The sequence below is a fragment of the Schistocerca cancellata genome, chromosome 7, assembly GCF_023864275.1.
Source record: "Schistocerca cancellata isolate TAMUIC-IGC-003103 chromosome 7, iqSchCanc2.1, whole genome shotgun sequence".
NCBI classification, from domain to species: Eukaryota; Metazoa; Arthropoda; class Insecta; order Orthoptera; family Acrididae; genus Schistocerca; species Schistocerca cancellata.
In genome coordinates, this window is record NC_064632.1 from 180461156 (window position 1) to 180480475 (window position 19320).

General features: G+C 42.0%; 1 protein-coding gene across 1 annotated transcript in view; it reads left to right on the plus strand.

Annotated features, from left to right (window-relative positions):
- LOC126091882 (calbindin-32) overlaps positions 1 to 19320 on the plus strand; it is a 695369-nt gene that overhangs the window by 304928 nt on the left and 371121 nt on the right. The window contains exon 2 of the mRNA XM_049907165.1: positions 14487 to 14572. Within this exon, the coding sequence (XP_049763122.1) occupies positions 14487 to 14572 (86 nt within the window). The remainder of the gene's footprint in view (positions 1 to 14486; positions 14573 to 19320) is intronic.

The window sequence follows — 19320 nt, forward strand, 5'->3', positions numbered from 1 at the left end:
TACAATAACTATAGAGCGATCTCACTACTGAACATAACAATAGTACTGGAAAAATCTCAGTCCGTACGCTGAGGAAATAGTAGCGAATTACCAAGCAGGTTTCAGGTCAGGAAAATCTGTAACTGACCGTTATCTAGTATGAGACAGGTATGGAAAAAGTATTGGTAATTTAACAAACCAGTTTCCCCTACAATCGCAAATTTTTCAAAGGCGTACGATAGTATTCATAGAGTGAGTCTACCTGAGTGTGTGAGTGTCTGGGAAAAGCATGTACAACGGAGACGAAACCTGTACATGGTTATTATAAATGATTGAAACGATTTCACAGATTTCCTGTAGCTTTATTCTTTGAAAATATTGTCACACAGCTTTGCAGACTGTAAGGTAACCCTTCTGTTAAAGTCACATTTTATTTTCTTATTTTATAGTTTTAAAATTTTGCGTCACATCTGAAGATATGTAGCATTCAGTGAGCAAAGTGGAACTGCAGAACGCACACAGTCGAGAGCAAGATTTCAGTTCCTACGCAGGCTGAAGGAGCCAGTGGACCATATGGCGTTGGCAGTGGACGATGGTGTGAGGTTCTGTAACAAGACATTACGTCAACAGGCGCGAAGCAAATAGGACTAATTCAGCTTAATAAATATTTTCTAATAAAAGTTGCTTTTTCCAAATAGATATCAGGAGAGGCCTGTAGGACTTAAGTCCTTCCTTACAAGAGCATTACAGTGCGGGAAACTGATCATAAATAAATTAACAACGTCCAAGCTAACGAAAATGTACGAATGGCTACGAAACATCACGAATATAAGTACGAGATACAGGCTGCGCGCCATAGTATTTAGTCGGCGATAGGATGCCTTCCGATCTAGTTCTGTCGTAATAAATTGTTAGTTTTCAGAAAATCGTCGTTAATTGTGTAGATATTATCAGATTATGGTGTTTAATAAATAAACACAGCATAATTCCATCCCTTTTGAACGTTCTTCCGAACGACATAGATTTCCACTTCATTACCTAGAACCACATGAAGTAAAATTGAACTTTATAGAGAACCCGACGACGCTGATACTGCTTCTGCAATAGCCATAAGCTTCGAGAGCTTCTCGGCAAAACACGTAGAAAGAATCCTACACGACGACTCACTGAGATAGTCCTAGGATGGTTTGCCTTAATCTCTGCAAAACTCGGATGGAAAAGAACGACCAGTCCTGTAATGGTTCACTGCCTAAACTGAGACATTTGTAGAGCTTTAGTACAAGTGGGGGCTTTTTGTAACACACAAAGAAAAACACAAAAAGTTTTTTTTTACGTATTACAAGTACTCAAAATGTGCTCCATAACTGATTCTGCAGAAAGTAGGTCTAGTTCCTCCCACGTTTGGCGCAACATGTCCCTATCAGACTGTTCGAAGGCACAGTTTAAGTTAACTCTTAGTCTCGTAGGTTTGTTGGTAGAAGAGGCGTAAACACTGAACTTTTCATATAACCCCACACCAAAAAATTGTTCTGAAGTGTCATTGCATACTTACGTCAGACAGACGTAAATGCATTTCAGGCACAACATATGTTTTCCCGGCGGCTGCCGCCGTCTTATCTAACCGCTCACCGCTGCGCTATCAAGACAGAAACCTGAAGTGCAGCTGTATCAAAACGAAACTTTTTGAATTTTTCTACACGAGTGTTCAGTTTTGTGAGAATATATCAATGTAGCTTGAGTTACAGGGTGATTGAGTTACACCTACAGGGAATTCTTTGACAACTTCCCAAAGAAGAACTTTAGCACTCATGTTCATAAGAACATTTTGTAACATTCGGTGTCAAGAAAACATAAATATAAAGTGGTGGAAACAGTAATCCATTGACACTTACCACTTGCGTTGTTGTATGTGAATTCATCATAGCATTCATCGACTGCGCACACTTCTCTATATGGTTATCTAAGTTAAACTTCGAAATTTTGTGACATCCTGTTCTGTATAATTTGTTGGATCATTTTAAGCAGCACGAAGATGCCTGTAAATCAGTAGTAATCATCTGACTTGCATTTCAGACCGCCCAGTCTTGTAGGCCTCCCTCGATAATGGTGTACTGAGCCTCCCGAGCACTTCTAAATATTTCGAATAATTTTTCTTTGACACTTTCGATAGTTTCATTTTGGTGCGTACTTCGTACTTCGTGTAAATCTTTCTTCCATTTCTACAATTCAACTTCCGATTTTGTGAAACGAAAACGCCTTTGCAGGGTGATTAAGGCCAAGCTTTTTCTCCCTTCTTCCTTGAACCAAAAAATTGGCAGCCTATTTTTGACACTGTTGTTGATGTAAAATAAGCGGAAAATTCGAGGGAGTAGTTACTGTGAACAATTGTGTCACAAGAACTATAAATGGAAACTGAAATTCACTTTACAAATTAAGAAACCGTTGCGCCGCGTTATCTATTTACTGCTGTGCCACCAACAAAGGACACATCCTCGCCGTGTTGCACATGTGTTGTTTTCTAAAGCTACACTATGTGATCAAAACTATCCGGACACCTGGCTGGAAATGACTTACTAGTTAGTGTCTCCGTCCAGCTTGATGACAGCTTTCACTCTCGCAGGCATACGTTCAATCACGTTCTGCAAGGTTTCTTGGTGAATGGCACCCATTCTTCACGGAGTGCTGCACTGAAGAGAGGTATCGATGTCGGTCGGTAAGACCTGGCACGAAGTCCCGTAGTCGGCGTTCCAAAACATCCCAAAGGTGTTCTATAGGACTCCGGTCAGCACTCTGTGGAGGCCACTCCGCTACAGGGATGTTATTGTCGTGTAACCACTCCGCCACAGGCCATGCATTATCAACAAGTGCTCGATCGTGTTGAAAGATGCAGTCGCCATCCCCGAGTTGCTCTTCAACAATGGGAAGCAAGTTGATGCTTAAAACATCAAAATGTTCAAATGTATGTGAAATCTTATGGGACTGAACTGCTAAGGTCATCAGTCCCTAAGCTTACACACTACTTAACCTAAATTATCCTAAGGACAAACACACACACCATGCCCGAGGGAGGACTCGAACTTCCGCCGGGACCAGCCTCACAGTCCATGACTGCAGCGCCTTAGACCGCTCGGCCGCGCGGCCTTAAAACATTAATGTAGACCTGTGCTGTGATGGTGCCACGCAAAAAAACAAGGGGTGCAAGCCTCTCGATGAAAAACACGACCACACCTTAATACCACCGCCATCGAATTTTACTGATGGCACTACACACTCTGGCAAATGACGTTCACCGGGAATTCGCCGTACCCACATCCTACCATCCGGTCCCCAAGTTGTGCTAGCACCAAACTCAAACGCTTTCCCATCTGGTTTTTCCGCTAACCACAAGTAACCATGTACTATGTTGCGCTTCAGATGTAAGTTACCAGAAATTTCCTTTGTTCGATACTAGAAGATTTATTTTAACGAGGAATGCACTCTTTTGCTGTGCTAGTCTGCTTCTTATATCTGCGATGCTTCGTCTGTCGTATATTAACTCCTTTACTTCGCCCACCACACGATTCTCCAATTTTTATGTTTACGAATAATCTCATTTATGTCACTGCTCTTTATTTTCATCTTTAATGTTTATTTGACACTACGATAGTGAAGCCATAGTCACAGCACATAAAAGTTTTCTTTAAAAAACGGAGTTACATTACCGGTTTCAACGAACTATCGTCATTTTCAAATGTAAAATATCAGCTGGAGAATATATAATGGGAAGTACGACCATACATCTGAACAACAGTTACGAGAAATAATGTGACCAGGCAATCGAGGCAATGGTGACACAACCAAGTCAACACAAGTTATGCCCACGCTTCCCCAACCATTCATTCCACGTCCTAATGTAGAATAGGTAAAAACTACACCAGGGTAAAAATTTCCAAGGATTCTTGCAATGTGTCTTGCTGGGACACAACGATCGTATGACTGATATAATTGGGGCTGGTTCCGGTGGGTGTTCGAGTCCTCCCTCGGGCATGTGTGTTTGTCCTTAGGATAATTTAGTTTAAGTAGTGTGTAAGCTTAGGGACTGATGACCTGATCAGTTAAGTCCCATAAGATTTCACACACATATTTGAACTGATATAATTTCACAAGTCGTAACTGTATCAAGCACAGCAAGCTTCCACATTCTGTGAATTTTGGACATCATTTCACTGAACAAGATCTGTAATTCTTCCAAAAACTTCCAATGAGGGTAGGAATGCCATCGCAAATTTTTAAACTGATATTAACACCAAAAAATTCTGTGTCCTGGCCACAATTTTTGCTAACCAGCTGCGGCTGATTCGATGGTTTGCTCGATGCACACATCTAGTTAGTTTCTTTCAAGCGTTCTTAAGCTTTAGGAACCACCCTACGTACACTGCATTACAGTTTTACTAGTTTAATGCTCCAGTCCCCTGCAGTGGTTCTCGTTGCTTATTCGTTGTCTTCGAATGCGTTATACTTTACGGTTACTGAAAACAGTTCTCTAAAGCTTTACTTCCGCGTATCTTCCCAATACAATCGGCCACATTCTTTATATATTGTAGAAACACAAATTATTGTGCTACTGTGTCCTGCCTCACTTTCTTACCTACCTCTTTCTCCCACCCCAGAACTCTGACTATGACACAGCAACATTTTACCAATGTTTTCCGGAGATGACACACCCACATACTTTTTTTATGTGATCCCCTAGCCACTGCGGGAAGCCTCCACTGCTCGTTCATATTGATAAGCTCCCAGGACACAATTTTAAATTCCCACACTTCGGTCCACTTCCGCTGCCCCCACCTTATCGCAAGAGCGCTTCAGAAAGCCTGGGCCCTCAGGGAGTCGGCTACGCCTGTGTAGTGCCTTATCCACAGAGAGGACTTGCACCTCCCCCTTCCCACGGGCTCGTAACCCTACACCTCCGTATTGTTTCCTTGGGCGGCCACTTCAGGGAGCAGCGCTAGCGCCACCACAAGCCAAGCCGCCGCCGCGGAACTCATAAAAGCTCTTTACGGCGCCCTTCTTTCCAGTTTGTGCATCCGCAGCGCGCCCCACTGACTCCCTCCTGTAGCTTTTCTATGCAAAACACTCTATATCTCTCTTTCTTCCACTCCTTACCTGAAACGAGTAACCGCGGAATCCTTCAAGACATAAGGGAGGAGAAATTCTTCGGGCACTGCTGTGTGTAGCTTTCTCTGGTTACAATAGGCAAGTGCCATACATCCCAAGCCAAGGAAACGGACAGAATCCACCGTATAATCCGAACAGTACAAACACAGATAGAACACAAACCACCAAAAAAGCTGTACCTCAGATCGGCCAAAGACAAACGGAATCTACTTACGGCATCAGAATGAAAGAGATGTCCCTTAACGCCCGGAGCAAGGAAAACAAAGTTGCATGCGCATTGGCTATTGTATCTTCTTTCTATTTCACTTATGTACCGCCACTATATGTACACTACGTGATCAAAAGTGTCCGGACACCTGGCTGAAAAGACTTAAAAGTTCGTAGCACCCTCCATCGGTAATGCTGGTACTCAATATGGTGTTGGCCCACCCTTAGCCTTGATGATAACTTCCACTCTTGCAGGCATACGTTCAATCAGGTGCTGCAAGATTTCTTGGGGAATGGCAGCCCATTCTTCACGGAGTGCTGCACTGCGGAGAGGTATCGATGTCGGACGGTGAGGCCTGACACGAAGTCGGCGTTCCAAGACATCCCAAAGGTGTTCTATAGGATTCAGGTCGGGACTCTGTGCAGGCCAGTCCATTACACGGAAGGTATTTAAAACATCAGTGTAGGCCTTTGCTGTGATAGGCGCACCATAAAACAACAAGGGATGCAAGCACCCTCCATGAAAAACACGACCACACCATAACACCACCGCCATCGAATTTTACTGTTGGCACTACACACGCTGGCAGATGACGTTGTCCTGGCAATCGCTATACCGACACCCCGCCATCGGATCGCCACATTGTGTACCGTGATTTGTCACTCCACACAACGTTTTTCTACTGTTCAGTCGTCCAATGTTTACGCTCCTTACACCAAGCGAGGCGTCGTTTGGCATTTTTATCGGACTGATGTGTGGCTTATGAGCAGACGCTTGACCATGAAATCCAAGTTTTCTCACCTCCCGCCTAACTGCCACAGTACTTGCAGTGGATCCTGCTGCAGTTTGGAATTCCTGTGTGATGGTCTAGAGAGATGTCTGTCTATTACACATTAGGATCCTCTTCAACTGTCGGCGGTCTCTGTCAGTCAACAGACGAGGTCGGCCTGTGCGCTTTTGTGCTGTACGTGTCGTTTCATGTTTCCACTTCACTATCACATCGGGAACATTGGACCTAGGGATGTTTAGGAGTGTGGAAATCTCGCGTACAGACGTATGACACAAGTGCGTGATTGCTGCTCTGCTCTCTCACAATGTCTTGCGACTATTGAGGTCGCTGATATTGAGTACATTGCAGTAGGTGGCACCACAATGCACCTAATATGAAAAACCTATCTTTTTGGGGGTGTCCGGATACTTTTGATCACATAATGTAGATTGGGCGTTTGCATTTCATTTTTCTGCTTTTGTAGCTTCCCTACCGCGTCTGAAGTTCCACCCTCCGACTTCTACAATGTTATACCGTCGTTGGTTATGGTTATTCCACCTTTTTCTCATGGTCATGTCCCCTTTGCAGTCTGAATATCCGAAACGGGCTTAGTCCGGAACCTTTTGCCAAGGCAGGGGTCTTCATGATACGTTTTCAATTACAGGCCACATGTCCGGTGGATGCACGTTGTGTGTCTAATGTCGTGGTTTCCATTGCCTTCCGCATCTACATGGCATTTAGCATTACTATTCCTGGGCCTTTTAGCGGCAGTTTCACATCCCAAGGCAAGAGAGAGCCCTAAACCTCCGACTACTGCTCCTTCCGCTTCTACAGGGCCATTGACACAGACAGCCACTGCTGATGATTTTTATTCAAAATTTGAGTAGTTCAGATGGTTCAAATGGCTCTGAGCACTATGGGACTTAACGTCTAAAGTCATCAGTCCCCTAGAACTTAGAACTACTTAAACCTAACTAACGTAAGGACGTCACACACATCCATGCCCGAGGCAGGATTCGAATCTGCGACCGTAGCGCTACCACCTTTTTCTGTTCTTCATCTTGTTCATCATTATTCTCGGGATTTGGTCTGTGCCGACACCCATTCAAGTTCATCGTGGAATACTTTTTTTTTTTTTTTTTTTTTTAAGAGCAGGCTGCCTCCGACAGAACATGCGGTGCCCCTAGAGCACGAGTGGTTCAACGTTTACATACATGAAATAATGTATACATGGAATGTAGGATTTCAAAAACGTGTGTATCTAGAGCTGAGACCTCTTTTAAATAACTTACAAACTGCAGACGATGTAGCTATCGTAGCAGATAAAGAAAAGGATCTTCAGAGAGGATATTATTTACTAAAAACAAAGAAGTCAGAACTTTGACACGGGCGTTGCATTAGAGCAAACTAACAGAATGTCCTTCAAAGGAGAAGAACACAGTAGATCCAAAATAATGATATATTAGAAAATTTTAGAGCAATTAAACCACTTCAGGTACTTACGATGTGGTCCAGCGAATGTATAGACGTGAAGCTTATAAATTCAAGGAGCTATGTGGAACAATTAACAGAAAATTTAATGACAAAACTAGGGAATATACATAAATTAAATTCTAGAAAACTCTTGCAGTCTCCACATCGCTCTATGGAAGTGGGACCTGGGTGATTAGCAAAAAGTAAAAACTCCGAATTCAGGCACAAGAAATGAATTCCCTGAGAGAAATTAAAGGTTTCCCAATAGAAGCCAGACTAAAGAATCACGATATTAAATAAGAGCTAAATATGTTCGGTCTAAATGATACAATTGTAGAGTCAGAACGAAATGGAACTAACACCTAAAAATAATTCAGAGTGACAGACTCCCCTTAGAGGCTAGAAATTAGAAGTACCGAGGAAAAAGACGTATTGGCAGACCCCGGCAGAGATGGGTTCCGCAGAAAGTAAATTTGCCTAATACCTGAAGAGGAGAATACGAAGACGACGAAGAAGAAGGAGAAGATTGCTGGGTGTAATAGAAGGAATGTACAGCCTCCAAGCGACGTCTACTCATCCCGACCCACTATATCCTCCACCGGAACGTACGCCCATTTTCAACAGTTCCAAAGAATCGACCCGAACTTCACAATTAGTTTAAATCAGTGTACTGATAGTATAGAAAATTTGCTAAACATCAATTTTAAAGATGATTAAATTTACACTCACTTTTATATAGAAAATTAAAAAAATAATTTTCGATTCTGTTTTAATGTCTTTCAGATCAAATCTCGTTGTCGCGCCCTCTATGAGCAACGCAATTGGTTTTCGTCAAGAAGCATTACTAAAGACGGAGAGGTAGTCATAGGGAGATCGCTGTCCCAGGTGTAAGGAAGCCCCTGCTGTAAACGCAGTGATTTATTCGAGTGTGTGAGGACGGAGACTTCTGGAATAGCATGCGGCAGCTGTCGGGGCACGGAAGGTGACAGTAAACATGGCACCCTGCTGTCTTCTGACCTCATACGCAGCTCGGGGCACACCGTATCTCTCGTCAGGTCTACGACCGAGGTCCAGATACCGTTACTCGACCCGTGGTGAAAATTTAATTTTATCCCGCGCCCCGCAGACCTTTTTTTCCGCCGTAACGACCTAACCGCAGAGCTATATACTGTAACGATATTAAGCTGCCCAGGTCACGCTTGACGTTGCCATCGGCTGAAATGTCACGCTGGAACTGTCTCAAAAATTCTGCTTCGTGTAAATTGATTGTGTGAGCGATAAGACAAGCGTTATTTTGTGGCTGCTACGGTAGAGCGGAAGTGGCACTGTGCTCAGAAAAAAAATTGTTTACTCCGGGATATATGACCTGCGGAGTTAATCGACCCTGAAAGTGTCTCGAAGTTTGAGTGTTTGATACTAGAATATCAAGAGGAATTATACACTGTCAGTTTTTCCGTTTCCTGGAGATTTTTGTCTTTCCATATCCATACGCTGTGCTGCTGACGATATTCAAATACGCAGCTGTTAGTTTACAAAACGTTTGACCGAGACCATGTTGCTAATGATTAATTTAGATCACCGCATTACAAGTTAATTGTTTTTGCAAAAAAGTACAAAAATCAGCATATAAGCAATTCGGATTGCAAATGATTTTTGTTAGGTCACACAAATCTGTAATTAGGTGTTGCAGCAATGTGAAATTTCGGTCGCCAGTTCACTTTGGATATACTTTTTAATGAACATGGAAATTAAAACAATTGAACCCAAAGCATTAATTACAAATGGACTTTACGAATTTGTTATTTCACGAGAAAGCTATTGAATCAATTTTTATGTGCAATATTATTTATGTATTTTACTGTGAGACACTAATTAATCAAGACAACACTCACATTAACACAACGAAAGCCGCGAGGGATTAGCCGCGCTGCAGTCATGGACTGTGCGGCCGGTCTCAGCAGAGGTTCAAGTCCTCCCTAAGGCATGGGTGTGTGTGTTTGTCCGTAGGATAATTTAGGTTAAGTAGTGTGTAAGCTTAGGGACTGATGACCTAAGCAGTTAAGTCCCATAAGATTTCACACACATTTTTTGAACATAATGAAAATATTATGTACGGTTCTGAGCTAAGCAACATCTAAATAAAACCACGGAAATTAATCAGCATTTCTTGAAATAAACGTTCGATAAACAGATGTATTCACAAATGGAAATACACTTGCACACTTTCCAAACCATGAAATGCTAAATTTATGTTGAACGTTTATTGAATAATAGTATCAATATAAAGTTACTTCCAGATTGATAATTGACTTTTTTTGAAATTCAAATTATATTAAGACACAGTACAGCTAACTGACCACAGAACTTAACTAGACTAAATCGGTAAAATATTTTTTCGAAATAAGGTAAATTTCTGACAGTCTCTTTATAATTACGATATTAAAGTACTTCTAGGACTTGGACCAAGAACCTTCCCTAGACAGTAGGACTGTACTCAAAAAAGAAATGAAACTATATTGAAATACTTGATTTATATGCACATATCACTGAAACTATACTGAAAGAAGATTGCACAATGTGGTTCTAGTGATTTACATTGCTACAGAAAGCGACGATGGGAAGCACTAAGTCGGCGTGGTCTCATGAAACATGGCACTGCGTGCCGTTTCGTTTCGAGAGACCACAAGGTCAGCCGGGTCCAGGGTCCGTGGATTCAGTCCCATCTTGAGTGACGATTGAAAATTATGAATAAAACAAAATGTAGGTATTGCAAATGGGCTCTGAGCACTATGCGACTTAACTTCTGAGGACATCAGTCGCCTAGAACTTGGAACTAATTAAACCTAACTAACCTAAGGACATCACACACATCCATGCCCGAGGCAGGATTCGAACCTGCGACCGTAGCGGTCGCTCGGCTCCAGACTGTAGCGCCTAGAACTGCAAGGCCACTCCGGCCGGCGTGTAGGTATTACAGATTTACTGGAATTATCAAGTGAAAGACGTCACACTCTAACGCAACTAGTAAACCGAAAAGAATGGACGAATATTGGCTCAAGTTTGGCTGTAAAATTATCGCTCATGTTTGGCTATAAAATTATCGATGGGTAACGAGTTTATTATGATTTATCCTTTCACTGAGTGGTCAGATCTTTTCAAGACCGTTGATATATCAGTTAGTAAAGGACTATTTTGATTAACCTCTCTTTTTATCTTTTAATTTCTCAATACTGTCTGATGAATTCAGGAACGATTCATGCCTCCTCTTTACTCAAAAACTGACGAGGCACACGATAGCTTTTCTGAATGAGGCGAGTACATCCCAAATTATTATCTACAAAAGAAATTATATACAAACCATTTGCGCAGCCCAATCTTAAGCGCTGATCAAGTCTGTAGGTTTTATTTAAAGTCGGACTAAAATGGAATATCTAGAACACAAAAACATTTTCTCGGTGTGATGATTAACCATGCGCTTTTGGATGTTTACATGACTTGTTGATTCCAAAATAAAACGAGCTCGGGGCGTTTGAAGAAGAGGACTGGATCTGTCGTTGAAATATTGTACAGAAAATACAGTCAACAAGTCGGCTCAACATCCGAAACCCCTACACTGTTAAAATGCTTTTTGACTGCCATGCAATGTAACAGAAATGCTGAAAAACTTTTACTGCGAACGCGCCAAGAAGTCATTTTACATCCCGTAAGAAATTGCTTATCAAATTAGAAGAAGCGTCCTGAATCAAACTTCCCATGTGTAGCGAAGTGCTCACAGTCTTGTAACTTCCAATCAGATGTAAATGTTGTGCCAGCCCGGGACTCGAAACCGACACCCTTCCTGTTCGTGGACGATACTTTTACCTGTTGAGCTTTCCGTGCCCGACTCGCGACCTGTTCTCGCAGCTACAGTTCTTCCGTTATTTCGCTCCTGCGTTCCAAGCCTCACAGTTCTCTTGTATGACTTTTCACTCCAGGAAAAAAGGATATCACTGTCTTGCAAATAGTTTTAATCTGTTGCAGTCTGAAAACTATCTACCTAGTGTCCTCATGTCCAGCAGCGCTAGTACAACAAGAAATGCAGAGGAGCTTCTGTGAAGTTTGGAAAGAAGGAAGTATGTACAAACACTTCAGGAATGTCGGCTAGATGGGCGTGTTTAACTGTGAAAAGTAACCAGCCACTTATTTCTAACTTCTGAGTACGCTTCCGAGTAAGGAGATGAAAATATTTGCGACAGAATCTTTCCTTAGAGCACGGGATTATTCCAACAAAAGAGAAATCAAGAAGGAAACATCGAAAAACGCTTGTCTCACATTCAGCATTTCATTATTTTTTTTAATAACAAGTATGAAATTTACTCTTCTCTCTTTGTTTTCTAGATACAAGTTGTCCATCACAAATACACGATTCTTATGAAGTACAAGACGTCAACGTAAAAGCTCTGTAGAGAAAATTAATACAGCTCTACACGAGCTCCTTTCTCAACCCGTAAAATGTGTAGACGACAGTCTATCAAGCCATGTCCGGACTGTCGTGTTTGGGGTGATGCAGGCTACTGCATCCACATTTACCTTGTAGAGATCGCCAAGGTGACGCATAGGCTAGACGTACACAACGACCTTCACATAAACCCACAGGAAGAAGTCCCGAGCGGTTATGTGGTGGCCACTTGGATGGTCCATCGCGTTCCATCCATCGCTGTAGAAATGTTCTGTCTAGCAAGTCACGAACATGTAAACTCCAGTGCGTTGGTGCATCGGCCCACTGTAGAGGAAGCTAAGGAACAGAGAATTGTTCAGACATGTCCAGATACACAGTTCCTGTTCCTGTTTGCTCAATGAAGAGAAGTGGTCCATTTTGCCGTCTTTCATAGGCGCACCCCACACACAATCGTTTTCATTGTCTCTGACACGTTCCCGAAAATTGTGAAGGTTTTCAGCTGTGTGGGTTTTGCTAAACCCAGATGCGAATGTTGTGTCGACTAACCTTCTGAAACGTGCGGATGGTTGCTCCGTCAGAGAAAACGACATTTTCGAGATAGATGGGCGGTTTTTCCCGACAATGTCCAACATCTCGACAGAAAATTCGAGACGATGCTGCAATTCGTTTCGCTCCAGTGGTTGCGCCTTTTGAACTATGTAAGTGTGGAGAGAAGCCGCTTATGCAACATCTTGTGAACTATTGAGTGTGAGCTTCTTTGGCTCTCTGATCTCCTCTATCCACCACAACCTGACTGTCAATTTTCACTGCCAGTGACTCGACACTTTCCATACCAAGCCTTAATCATGCTTAAGTGTAGTGGCTCCCTTTGAAATTCACGTTGGGAGTTCCTTTGGATAACAATGAGACAGTTCGTTTCGCCTACTACATGACGTATTGGGTTCTCGCGTGAGGTGCAATAACTTCTGGTAACTATTTAACACCTGAAACAAAACAAAAGGAATTTTTTGAAAAAAAATCCACATAAAACTATATGAGGTACTTTTTAATCAGGGAGGTTTTCTGTGTTCACCCTATATGACAGTGATTGAAAGAATCCGCCAACCAGCTGCATACTCAACGTTTATTTAACCCTTGACCTAGATTTCGACATTTCTAAAAACGTCTTCTTCAGAAGAAGGGGTCCTTAAAAATGTAAATAAATAACAAATTAAATTAACATACATAACAAAGTAACAGAAAAATGTTTGTGAGGTGAGCGTACTCACTTATTACACCACATATGGCAAATAATATTAGCTGAAGCTGAGCGGCTCTTGTAATACATAAAACTGATATAAAAACCAGAAACATCAGATGACAAGGCTTAAGACAGCAGCCAGATCACACTCTGCGAACGTCAGAATAAATGCACAAATGTATTCGCCCACTGATAAAGGCTCCTGTCAACATAAAATTATAACAGGAGTCCAAAGCATAAAATATTTGCATCACGTAAGTATCCGCCACTCCAGAGACAAAGGCCAGCTGTTCAAAGGTAGAGGCTGAAGCGGTAAGGAAAAATTGGGCTGCAGAGGGCGCTAAATACGTGCGCGTAAGAACTACGCCTTGCTTGTGATGTGTAACACCATTTTACATTAAAGTAACAAAGAAAAAATTACTCTATAATGCAATAAATTTATAGGTATACATTACGTATGAAATCGCTTATACAATTACTGACAGAGTTATACTCCTTTTAACAAATAAAAAATAAAATAATAATAATAATATAATAATAATTTGTAATAAAAATAATTATTGTTGTTTATTTTTTGGATAACGGATCGAGAGATTAAAGTTTATGCCGTGAATTCATCGAGCTTCTCACGTCCGAAGATGTACGGAACGTAGCCAGGGCTCATTATATATTTTTTGTAGACAAAGTCTATCTGACCTCAGCTTCAATCATGAAAATTGAGTGATTAAAATTACTAAAACAAAGAAAAGCATACGATTAAATAAAACATACATTCATTTTAACATATACATTGCGATATAAATGACACTTACGTAAAATTTTATGTAAATAATTGCAGATCATTCACAAATGAGAGCGACTTATTAATTCTGCGCCTCTTTTCTGCAAATAAATATCAAATATGGCTAACCGTGGAGCTGCACAAAATATTAAGTCCTTCTAAGACAACGAATGACATCAGAGTGTGTTGATTCCTACTGGCTGTGACAAGAGAGCGGTGTTAATTGCTTTATTTTGCTTTCTCTTGTCTTAAAAAATCGATACATATACTCTCAGTTCACTAAATCAAATATCGTCTGTGCTCGAGTGCAAATGGTTCCTTAAATCCTCTATATACTTACATGCCTTATACGAAACACAATTACATTATAACATATAATTTTTGTCATCAGCATATATTGACATGTCAGAGAAAGCTACATCGTATATTCGTATGTTCCAGGAAACGGCTACATTGAAGGCACAGAGCTGGATGGCTTCCTCAAAGAATTCGTCTCCAGTGCGAATGCCACGGATGTCGGTCCAGAGGTGAGTAGAATCACGGCGTGAATACTCGTATCTCCAGAGCACAATGTTGCAATAAATCAGTCTGAGTAAGCTTTGAAATAAAATACTGAGCAGGACTTTCTGCTTGTGCGTATTCATTATTTACGAGTCACAAAATTTACTGTAATTCACTTAAGAAGCTCTGTCGCACGATTATTTCGCATACTTAATATTGCAGGACAGTACGTATTTGTTACTAACATTCCGAGCGTAGTTCTTGACTATTATTTTGCAGAGAACTGTCCTTTTTTGTGCGAAACCTTAACTGAGCACTGTGTACAAACCGTGGCTGTATGAATCAACGACGCAGAGTAACGACCTTATTTATTTCCTCAACTATAATATCTGGTGCATTAAATGTAGCTGTCGCATAACGAATAGTATGTAACAAACCGGCTTAACATCCGATATTTAGTCTTTTCATTTCTTGAAATAACGTTGACGCTCCACAAAATTGTGCTTGGTAACGAGAAATGGCTCAAATGGCTCTGAGCACTATGCGACTTAACTTCTGAGGTCATCAGTCCCCTAGAACTTAGAACTAATTAAACCTAACTAACCTAAGGACATCACGCACACCCATGCCCGAGGCAGGATTCGAACCTGCGACCGTAGCGGTCGCTCGGCTCCAGACTGTAGCGTCCAGAACCGCACGGCCACTCCGGCCGGCAATGAGAAATGTTTTCGTGTATTTGTGAAACATTTTATTCAGGTATGTTCTGATTGTCAGCTTACTTAGACTATCTACGAAGACACATGTGTCTCTTTGGCTGATACAGCTTCGAGAGTAAGCTTTCGTTAACCGAAAGAAAAGCTCAGTACTCGGAAAACTAAGCAGCACAGAGAAAGGGGACCATATACCTAGGTGCAGAAACCTGTAATTCCTTGAAACAAATGCAGCGGATATGTGGAACACGTTACGTAAATGAAAACTGATTACTGTTGTAGATATTTCAAATAACTCGTTGCTGAATCGCTAATATTTCACCAAAAGGATACAGCTGTGCTAAAAGCATCATTACAGTAAACTTTTCTCTTATTTACAGTTCATTGTGCAAGAGGCACTCTAGCGATTAGTAAAGTCTCCTGCTTCTGAATACTTCTAAGCTAAAGCAAAATATTCTGAACACATTTGGTGGAAGTTGTCATCTTTATAGAAACAATAATTACTCAATTCATAGGGCGTGGGCAGCGAACAATAAGATTAGATATCATTAAGAGAAATGCTGATGAATTGAGTTTCCAGGAAAAGAGCTTGCGGCAAGTGTCGTAACAAGTTCGCTCTGATTTCCTCAGACAGGTAGCACAGATTCAATCTCAGCTTAACCGTAAGCCTTCTTTCCCATCGCAGACGCCGGAATTAATTTTTCTTGCGCACTAAATGAATAATTTAATACCTTTAAAAGAAATTAGTCTGCTGAAGTATCTGATCTGCAATTCATTCCACGAAGAAGCAAGTGTTGTTATTATTCAGAGTATGCTGTAGTTGAGGCTTTCAAAAGTCACCTCATGAATACCACCTCGTTTTATAAACCTTGTAATCTCATTCGATGTCTTTATTTGGTTACCGAATTCGGCGTGGTCTACTACGTCTACACAGTCCATAGTAATTATGTAAAAGGATTCACGTATGTGTATGCATATATGTATGTATGCATGCATGTACTAGTGTATGTTCCACATTCATCCTAAACCACTGGATCCACAAAACTTGGTACACATGTTATGTACTCTCTGGAAATTATCACTTTGCGAATAAGAACCACCCAACTATCAAAAGGGAGGGGGGGGGGAGGGGGGAGGATCTGAAACACCACTGTAGCCCAAGACGCAAGAATATACATACTTTAGTCATCCAATATTTGTGAATGAGAGCACATACAGACTTGGAACAAGCTTTGTATATAATTTCGAACCTTTACGAAATTCTCTGTGGCGACCCCAACAAAACGATGAAAGGAAAAGAGTTTCCGCTTACTACAATTTCGCTGTTCATGCAGTAAAATGGCTTATTTACTCCTAAATGTATCGTGGAAAATTTTGCAGATAGTATTCACATATAACACTGAATGTACCTAGACAAATATGTCATTGTATGACATACAGTTCAGCAGATATGACGTCAAATACTGAGATTAGTGAAAAACTCTGCCATCGTGGTTCAAATGAAATGGCTCCAAGCACTATGGGACGTAACATCGGAGATCATCAGTCCCCTAGACTTAGAACTATTTAAACCTAACTAACCTAAGAACAACACACACATCCATGCCCGAGGCAGGATTCGAACCTGCGACCGTGGCAGCAGCACAGTTCCGGACTGATGCGCGTAGAACCGCTCGGTCACAGCGGTAGGCTCTGGCTTCATGTATGGCGTTTTAATTTATTGAAACTTCCTGGCAGATTAAACTGTATGCCCGACCGAGACTCGAACTCGGGACCTATGCCTTTCCCGGGCAAGTGCTCTACCGTCTGAGCTACCGAAGCACGACCCACTCCCGGTCTCACAGCTTTACATCTGCCAGTATCTCGTCTCCTACCTTCCAAACTTTACAGAAGCTCTCCTGCGAGGCAAAGGTCCCGAGTTCGAGTCTCGGTCGGGCACACAGTTTTAATCTGCCAGGAAGTTTCATATCAGCGCACACTCCGCTGCAGAGTGAAAATCTCATTCTGGAAACATCCCCAAGGCTGTGGCTAAGCCATGTCTCCGCAATATCCTTTCTTTCAGGAGCGCTAGTTCTGCAAGGTTCGCAGGAGAGCTTCTGTAAAGTTTGGAAGGTAGGAGACGAGATACTGGCAGAAGTAAAGCTGTGAGACCGGGCGTTATTCGTGCTACAGAGTGAAAATCTCATTCTGTTTTAATTTATTACTTCCTTGCTAGTAACTTTATTCCAACACATTTCGAAGACAGTATACACATACGCCACTGAATTTACCAGAAAAATGTATCATTGTAGAGCACGCAACTCAGGGGATACTACATGACAAACATTGATCTGCGTGAAAATGAAACTGCAGGACGAAATATGTGTACAACTACGTGTGAAATATGTTAGATATATGTGAAATATATTTAAGATGCCGCGCGGGGTAGCGCCCTCCCTCGGACATGGGTGTGTGTGTGTGTGTTGTCCTTAGCGTAAGTTAGTTTAAGTTAGGTTAAGTAGTGCGTAAGTCTAGGGACCGATGACCTTCGCAGTTTGGTCCCACAGAACCTTACCACAATTTTTTTTCTTCAAATATTTAACAGGTGTGTATGCAGGCAAAGTCACGTATAAAAAGTTCATCCTAAACCCCTGGAACAATTTCGATCGAATGTGGTGCACATATTAGTTACAATATGGAAAGAAATATTGTAGGGGCAAGAACCAACAACCGCCTACTGGGGTGAGTGTGACAATGTGGAGAGATGAGAGGACGAGGAGATGTACAGACGGCAAGGTGGGAGGAGGATGTAGGCACAGATGGGAGGAGGAGCAGATGGACAGAGGAGGAGGAGGAAATGTGCAGAGAGATGGGAGAGGAGGAGATGGACAGAGAAAGGAAAGAGAGACACGGACTCAAGGGGTGGAAAAGAGGGAGATAGATGGAGAGGGGGTGAGGAGATGAATGGAAGGAGGGGAACGACGATATGGACAGACAAAGGGAAGAGCAGGAGATGGACAGAGGGTCAACAGGAGATGGACAGATGGACAGAGAGTGGACGTTTTAGGAAATGGGCGGAAAGTGGGGGTAGTGGAGATGGACAGAGAGAGGAGAGGAGCAGATGGAAAAAGAATGGTTCAAATGGCTCTAAGCGCTATGGGGCTTAACATCTGAGGTCATCAGTCCCCTACACTTAGAACTACTTAAATCTAACTAACCTAAGGACATTACACACATCCATGAACGAGGCAGGATTCGAACCTGCGACCGTAGCAGCAGCGCGGTTCCGGACTGAAGCGCTTAGAACCGCTCGGCCACAGCGGATCGCTGAGCAGACGGACAAGTAGAATATTGGAATAAATACACACCTGGACAACGCTAGGTATTCTGCTAGTCTTATGTACTATCTGCTTTGTGTTTATACACTTGTGCCTTTTATTCAGGAACCAAACAAACATTATCGATTCTGGCTGGGTAACTATTACAGAGCCTTCATTTCTCGTCATTTACTTTAAACTTTCTCGTATTGCTACCACTTTCGCTGTACCATCGGTTGTTGATTAATATCTACTTTCCCCTCCCTTCTTTCTGTATCAAGCGAGGCGGCACTGTGGTTAAAACGCTAGATGGAGGTTCATATCCAGGAGTTCTATGATTACCACAAATCACTTAAGGTGAATGGCGATGCAACATCTCCACTCCAAATTGTTTTGAAAAACGTGTCGATGTGGGCTGGTTGCTACAGCCTAACAGTTCCCGTGGGTAGTTGCGGTTGAACGTATAGCCTTCAAGCAGACGTCGCTCAAGTTCAGCCCTCTTCTGTAATAGTCGTGTCCGTCTCGCAGACGATCTCGCACGATTGTAGGTCCGCTGATTACAGTCCGCAGATTACACCTGTCGTGACTGCAACGAGGATCAAGAATTCTTTAAGTAACGTGAGCGATTTCGTAACCTTTTTGGACGCCAGAATAATTTATTGCCTTGGTTCGATTTGACCCAGTAAACTTCGTCACACTCACAATGAAAAGACTACGCATGGATTAATAACACACTGTCGCACTGCGTACATGCAGATCGTCCTTGTC